This window comes from Limulus polyphemus, unplaced genomic scaffold, assembly GCF_000517525.1.
Source record: "Limulus polyphemus unplaced genomic scaffold, Limulus_polyphemus-2.1.2 Scaffold4997, whole genome shotgun sequence".
Lineage (NCBI taxonomy): Eukaryota > Metazoa > Arthropoda > Merostomata > Xiphosura > Limulidae > Limulus > Limulus polyphemus.
In genome coordinates this window covers 71,106-79,773 of record NW_013670607.1, presented here as the reverse complement: position 1 = coordinate 79,773, position 8,668 = coordinate 71,106, and the positions used below count along the sequence as shown (strand labels likewise).

At 28.5% G+C, this 8,668-nt stretch overlaps 1 protein-coding gene across 1 annotated transcript in view; it reads right to left on the bottom strand.

Annotated features, from left to right (window-relative positions):
* The window catches only part of LOC106471974 (putative ATP-dependent RNA helicase TDRD9), a gene marked incomplete at its 3' end in the record, with an annotated part of 79,133 nt that overhangs the window by 1,170 nt on the left and 69,295 nt on the right, over positions 1 to 8,668 (bottom strand). The window contains exons 19-20 of the mRNA XM_022400583.1: positions 7,472 to 7,578; positions 1,130 to 1,238 (exon numbers count right to left, since the gene is read on the bottom strand). Coding sequence (XP_022256291.1) covers positions 1,130 to 1,238; positions 7,472 to 7,578 — 216 coding nt within the window. The remainder of the gene's footprint in view (positions 1 to 1,129; positions 1,239 to 7,471; positions 7,579 to 8,668) is intronic.

The window sequence follows — 8,668 nt, the reverse complement described above, 5'->3', positions numbered from 1 at the left end:
AAAAAAAAAAAAAAAAAAATATGAAATTTCGAGCAGACTAAAGACTCAACTTATCATCTTGAAGTCTTGTTGCATTCAACATACCACATGACACACAAAAACTGATGTTTAGGTTTGTTTTTTTAATATTTACTTTTATATTAAGAAATTAAATAATATATAATACTTAAATTTGAATAATAGTCTACCATTTGATACCAAACTTATTGACATCAATTTATAAAATAGTAGTTATATAAAATTTTGGATGTGAGTCAAAAAACGTGATGACACGGCCTTGACCCGTGACCTGTGTGGAGAGGGTTAAGCATGTTTGTTATATTTCTTTTCATACAAAGAAATTAAAACTTAGATGACATAAAAATCATATTATAACATACATTATAATGTTAATTTTGTTCACACACATGGATAGTAAAGTTTTTAATTAATTTTAAATGTAACTCATTAATGCACATAAAAAAGGAATTTGAAAATGCTGTCTTTTCAAAAGGGTTAAAACAAGGATCTGAATAAATCCCAAGTTGTGTTATTATACAAAAATTGAATGTAATAAGTCAAACACACATCCATATGTAATTCAGAAGTAACATTTAAAACAAAAATATGAATAAATCCAAAGTTGTGTAATTATATAAAAACTGAATGTAATAAGTCAAACACACACACCCATATGTAATTCAGAAGTAACATTTAAAACAAGGATCTGAATAAATCCAAAGTTGTGTTATTATATAAAAACTGAATGTAATAAGTCAAACACATATCCATATGTAATTCAGAAGTAACATTTAAAACAAAAATATGAATAAATCCAAAGTTGTGTAATTATATAAAAACTGAATGTAATAAGTCAAACACACACACCCATATGTAATTCAGAAGTAACATTTAAAACAAAAATATGAATAAATCCAAAGTTGTGTAATTATATAAAAACTGAATGTAATAAGTCAAACACATATCCATATGTAATTCAGAAGTAACATTTAAAACAAGGATCTGAATAAATCCAAAGTTGTGTCATTATATTAGAATTTAATGTACTGAGCCAAGCTCATACAAGTAGCAGCATTTATACATGCAATTAGATACATCTTAATAGCTGAATGATTTTTTTATTTAATACTGAACGTACAAACCTCATTTTAACAGCCAGGTATACAGCCATGAGGATACCCATTGGCTCATAAACCGAGTTCTCTATTTGTTGTCCACGGGTGAATTGGACTAAGGCCCTGTGTTACACCAAAGTTATCATAGTTGAATAAATCAATATAAAACTCACACATCATAGACTAAATTATTCAAAGAGCTAAAATTATTCAATATTTATCCAAAAGTAATTATAAAAATGTGTTATAGTTCTTCATACATAACATAAATAAATTTACGTCCCTTGATTCACAACTCTGAAAAAAAATCACCAGATGTGAATCCATTTCACTCAGCTTTTAAAATCTATGTATTTCTTCAAATATAAACTTCATTAAATAACTCGTACATCTTCTTCATACATCATGATATCAATTATTATTTATCGTCACTGACATTCTTCTATCATAAATACTTTTATGAAAATATCACATAGAGACATTACTTAGTGTCACTGTTTATTAAGCTACATCTTGGAATCATGTGATTTACATTACATAACTGTTCATTATTTCTACCAACTGACTCCAGTATCACTTTCTAACCAAGATGTCTTCATTACTGAGATATTAAAAATCAAAAAATCCAAGAGACATAAATCACTTAAAGAAGTTGTCTTAACAGAAAAGTAATCATATTGTTAGACTGAACAAAGTTTATAAACAATTATTTTCATAATAAAAAGTTAAACAGATTGTTCTATAAATGCATACATACACAGCAAAATTTAAAATTTTTTTATATACACACACACAATCAAATTTAAAGCTATAATCTTTCAAACTTTAACCAATTGTACAACAACTTTTAATGGTAAAGTTTATAATATCAGGAAAAAAATAAAAGTATATTTTAAAAATAATTAACATTACTACAACCAAAATGTATAACAGTTATCAGAAACACTTAAAAGAACTAATATACATCACCTTGAAAAAACAAGTTAAGCAATAAAATTTTAACACTTAAAAGTTTACACTAAAAATATATACTTAGATATCATTATTACATTTCAAAAATCACGTTTTCATACACAGTTTATTACAATCCACACCAAAACGTCTTAACTTACTAAAGAGTAGACACTGAAGCTGTGAAGTTAGTTAATAAATCAACTTAATTTAACACATATATAGTTTATTACATGTCAAAACATCTTAACTTAATGAACACTAGACACTGAAGCTATGAAGTTAGTTAATAAATCAACTTAATTTAACACATATATAGTTTATTACATGTCAAAACAACTTAACTTAATGAACAGTAGACACTGAAGCTGTGAAGTTAGTTAATAAATCAACTTAATTTAACACACATATAGTTTATTACATGCCAAAACATCTTAACTTAATGAACACTAGACACTGAAGCTATGAAGTTAGTTAATAAATCAACTTAATTTAACACACATATAGTTTATTACATGCCAAAACATCTTAACTTAATGAACAGTAGACACTGAAGCTATAAAGTTAGTTTATACATCAACTTAATTTAACACATATAGTTTATTACATGTCAAAACATCTTAACTTAATGAACAGTAGACACTGAAGCTATAAAGTTAGTTTATACATCAACTTAATTTAACACATATAGTTTATTACATGCCAAAACATCTTAACTTAATGAACAGTAGACAATGAAGTTAGTTAATAAATCAACTTAATTTAACACATATATAGTTTATTACATGGCAAAACATCTTAACTTAATGAACAGTAGACACTGAAGCTATGAAGTTAGTTAATAAATCAACTTAATTTAACACATATATAGTTTAATACATGTCAAAACAACTTAACTTAATGAACACTAGACACTGAAGCTATGAAGTTAGTTAATAAATCAACTTAATTTAACACATAGTTCATTACATGCCTAAACATCTTAACTTAATGAACACTAGACACTGAAGCTATGAAGTTAGTTAATAAATCAACTTAATTTAACACATACATAGTTTATTACATGTCAAAACGTCTTAACTTAATGAACACTAGACACTGAAGCTGTGAAGTTAGTTAATAAATCAACTTAATTTAACACACATATAGTTTATTACATGCCAAAACATCTTAACTTAATGAACACTAGACACTGAAGCTGTGAAGTTAGTTAATAAATCAACTTAATTTACAGTATTCATTTGTGCTATCCATTAAGCTTCTTTAATTTCCGATTGTGTTAAATGTAAAATTTCTTTCTATAACAGTCAGTTTAATATCTTTAAAGAAAGTGTCCAGGTATGGTAAAGTGTCTTGCAACTGGGAGTTCTTTGTTTGTTTTGATTGTTGATTTGTGGTAATTAAACATGTTCCAGTATACTTGTTTTGGTTTGACCTACATATTGAAGGTTGCATTTTTGGTATTAGATTAAGTAAATAACGTTTTTTGTCGAGCAGGTTACGGATTTAGTGATTTTGTACTGCTTTTCGTTGTCTTTATCGGAAAATTTGTCCGTTTCCTCTATGAACTTACAGGTTTGGCATCGCTTGCTATTACAAGGATGACTTCCACCTGGTGTCAACTTGAAAGTTGACTTTAGCATGAACTAAGTGTGAATCCAAAATTTTATTTTGCCTGTAAGAAACGACAGGAACTTCTGTAAAAATGGATTTTAGTCGATCATTAAGTTCAACGAGGTAAACGTTTTTTGTTTTTTAGTACCCAGGGTAGGTTTTTTAGTTTTAGGTGATAGGTAATAACCAGTGGAACATGAGAAGAATTGGTTTTAGGTATTTGTTTCAAGGTAGATTCACGTAGTATACTGTTAGTTTTGTCAAGTTGTTGGGTGATAATGTTTTGCTTATAATCTCTTTAAGTCATAGTCTGTTTCAAAGAATTAACGTGGCAATTATAGTTCTTACTGTCAGAGCATATCTTCTTCGATCTAAGTGCTTGGTTGAATGTGATATTGTATTTGGTGACAACTTTGATCATGTAAATATTGTGGTTTATCTGTTGGTTTTTGGTATAAATCAGTAAGTAGAACACCATCTTTTAATGTTAGGTTTACATCTAAGAAACTTATGTAGGTAGTGAAGTAATCTAGAGTAAATTTAACTCTCTCAACACGGGCTTGATTAATCTGACCAACCACTTGACCTCTTCATACTCGTCTAAAGTCTTTATAGATTGGATACTGCTAACTTTTAATATAGTATGTATATTTTCACAAATTTGGCAGTCTTTCAGTAAACATTACAAGTCTTTCAGATACAAAAAGTTGTATTTTTTAATGAAGTATTTTAAATAAACTAAAAAACAAAAAGATTTGACCGTGAATATATCGAATATTTTTTCACTAGTCCGTGTGCAAAGTGATTTTCATGTTAAGATTAAAAATACTTTTCTTCATCTCAAAAATCTCAAATTTCATTTGTTTAATCTCTAAAAACTCCTAAATACATTTCAAACACTTTGTTTCCAGTAAAACTTTATATTTTGTTTGTCCTCAATGTAGCATCTACAAAATGTTGGTTTGTCTGTGCAACTTTCCAACAGTCTCATCTCTAAGTCTCCCATAAAAATATTGGCATAGCTTGGTGTCATCTTGGTGCCCATTGCTGTGACTTTTATTTGAATATAGAATTCATTATTAAATTCAAAACCATTAAGTGTAAGTACTAGTTCAGCTAACTCTGCAATAATTTGAGTGTTGGGTTTGTCTAGTTTTAGCATAGAAGATTCTAGGGATTTTAGGCCTTCATCGTGGGGAATGTTTGTGAATAGAGAAGAAACAGCTATAGTACAGAGAATAGTGTCTGGAGGAAGTTTTCTGTTGCTGTTAATGTCAAAGATCATGTTCAGAAAATGTCATATCTAATGTACACAAACCCAACGATCCTGGCCCTCCTATTATTTTTAATTGCAGTATGCCTACTGAAAATGTATCTGCTTACGTTGATCACCACATGAAAAGTATCCCCCCATGTTTGACATTGGTTAAAATATGTTATAACTATTATCACACACCTCTGGCACAAACTAAACCTGACATTAACAACTCTAGTTTATGATTGGCTAGTTCGCAAGGCTAACTAATACTGAACATCTGGTTTACATAACACTGATATCTAAACTTATATATTTCATTACACTCATTATATATATATATATATAAAGTGAACTATTCGAAAGCATTTGAGTTTTGGGTCTCATTTGAAAACTATTACAGTATCTGTAAATCTATGTTTCCCACCAAATGAATTCAACTCTGTAGAATCAGAAAAGAATCACAACAGCTAATTCCCTACAGCTGGAGAACAGCTCGTCAGAGCTGAATACAAACTCTAGTATCTCAGATTCTACAGAACTGTACTTATATGTATACAAGTTTACTTGATTTTAGAACCCATCTCATTAATTGTGATCCACACTGAATACAGATGTGTAATTAATTTACAAGAGCATTAATTTAAAACAAGATGTGAAATTAATTTAAAAGAACACATCCAAAAAATCCAGAACTTCCCGTAGTGTGACACACATGACACATTTTCTCTAGGTATATCCTTTTCTCTGTTTTATCCACCAACTCTTCCAATAATTACAAAATTAAGTGTAAATTACTCACTATAAAATCACCATTGCTCAGACAAACCATAATTTTTATAGCTTTCACTTTTGTTTGGTTACAGAGCTATCAAATAAAAAATCAGACCCTCTTGCCACACCCACCTGTCATATCCTCTCTTTCAGGATATGTTAAGTTTTCTCTTACATTTAATCATATATAATTGATAACAATAGAAAGCCAAGGTTTTCATCTATCAAATGATGTATTATATTACATTGTATTCTGAACAGATAATTCACTTTCAGTATAAGTGTATATACCACGAAAAAGATAATAGCTAGCCTGGATGAATTTGTAATGGCTCTTGTCGCATAGATAAAAAGCCAAAAAAATTGTGATTGTTAGAAGATATTGTCTGCTTTTTTGCATGTTATTATTCTACATTCTTTGGTGTTTTATTTAATTAAATAAAAATTATTTAATGCACTACTACCATTAGTCTAAATAAATAAAAAGTAGGGTTAAGTGTCTTCTACAGTTGACAGCAAAAAAAAAAAAAAAAATACTTGGGTAAGTTCTTTATTTCTTGTTTTTAATGTTTATACTTTATTTATTATTATAATAGTAACTAAAATGTAAAAATAGTGACCTATTTAGATTAGTTAAGGTTATATTAGGTAAAATAAGTAATAATATGATAAAAATGTTTCACGAGACATACACACGAGCAGCTCATGGGTAAAGTAATTTGATAGCATAACATGAGCTGCATGTTCCCCAAGTGATTTACAACTTATAATGGCACAGATAGTAGTTAGACATGGTTCAAATGGCAATAGAACAATAACATTTAATTATAAATACATACTGTTATGAGTTTAAAGCTACTTAGGATAAACGAACGTAGTTTTATGTTACAATTTGAAGTCATTCCCAAAAGAAAAAAAGGTAATTTAGATTTACTTAGATCTTTTTTTTGGTGGTAATGAAGTTGGTCAAACTGACCAAACCTGTATCAAGTTAGAGTAAAGAAAATAACAGATAGAATATAGAGTTTTACTGAAAACAAATATATGAAATGCATTTGGAAGGTTTTAGAGATTATACAAATGAAATTTGAGATTTTTAAGATGAAGAAAAGTATTTTTAATACTATATGAAAATCACTTTGCACACGAAATATTCAAAACAAATACTTGATATAGTCATGGACAAATCTTTTTTTAATTTATTTAAAATACTTCACTAAAAAATATTACTTTTTATATGTGAAAGCATTATAATGTTTACTTAAAGACTGCCAAATTTTGTGAAGATATACATTCTATATTAAAAGTTTGAAGTATCAAATCTATAAAGGCTTTAATCGAGTACAAAGAGGTCACATGGTCGGTCAAATCAACCAAACCTGTGTTGAGAGAGTTAATACAAGTATGTATTGATGATTTGAAATAGAAAGTATTAGAATATTTTAGCTTTTGTGGAATAAACTGTACTTTCATGACAATAAATTTAATGTACTAGAGCATTTTAACTAGAGAAATTGTCTATTTACAACCTACGTATCCTTAAGGTAACAAAATATTTGAACAAAAGTTCATGCAACAAAATTTCTCAATTAACCCAAAGATTGTCAGAAATAATCATCCAGTTGTTGAAGTCAAAAATACAATAAAAAGGATTACACAAGCAGAAGTACACAAATAACAATATGTTTCAATATTCAATCCTTAAAAATATGTCACAGAATTTTAGGTTCATAATTAAGAATTAAAAAAATTATGTACTTACTTTCCTTCTTCAAAGTCAATACGAATCTGTTTGTTGGAACAAGGACGAAACATTTCCCTAATGGAAAAGGTGTAGAGGGAACCTTCCATAGGAGATAATCCTGGGAGCTGAAAGTATCAATAAAATATACTGCAAAACAGGATATGATGTTAGTGATCCTTTAAAATAAGATTATCTTGAAGGACTATAGTATTATAACTAGATAACAATTTTGTGATTCTTCAAAATAAGATAATCCTTAAACACTAGAGTATTAAAACTGGATAAGAATTTTGTGATCCTGAAAAATTATAGTATCAAAACAGTAGAAAATCTTGAAAGATGAGAACATTGAGAGCAGTGTTAGTATTCAGTAAACTTGGAACAGAAAATAAGTTATTCTCAGCAAAGTCTAATCAAAGCAAGTCACCAACATATGAATTACCCTAGTAAATAATGTAGCAAATTTCATATACTGGTCTAATGAGAAGTGTGCAATCTCATAATACAAACACGTAAAGATTAGATTCATCAGATGGGTACCCTCACTGTTATCAATATTTATGTATCTAATTCTGAAATGGGTTAAGAAGTTTGTAATCTTTTAACAGGATCTATTAAAAACAGTCTAAAGTCAATGATTATTCCACAAGATATTATGCTACAAAAGTACAGAATTCATCAGGTTAAGAAGTTAGTGATGTTTCAAAAGGAAAATTCTGAAGAATTAAAATTGTGCAATATTTAAATACCTACAAATATTGTGAAATGAGATCAGGATAAAAAAAATCTGTCATATACTAAAAGCACCTAGATAAAACAACAGTTGTCTTACAAATGTTGTGAAACGAGATCAGGATAAAAATCTGTCATACTAAAAGCACCTAGATAAAACAACAGCTGTCCTACAAATATTGTGAAATGAGATCAGGATAAAAAACCTGTCATATACTAAAAGCACCTAGATAAAACAACAGTTGTCTTACAAATGTTGTGAAACGAGATCAGGATAAAAAACCTGTCATATACTAAAAGCACATAGATAAAACAACAGCCATCTTACAAATGTTGTGAAACGAGATCAGGATAAAAAACCTGTCATATACTAAAAGTACCTTGATAAAACAACAGCTGTCCTACAAATGTTGTGAAACGAGATCAGGATAAAAAACCTGTCATATACTAAAAGTACCTTGATAAAACAACAGCTGTCCTACA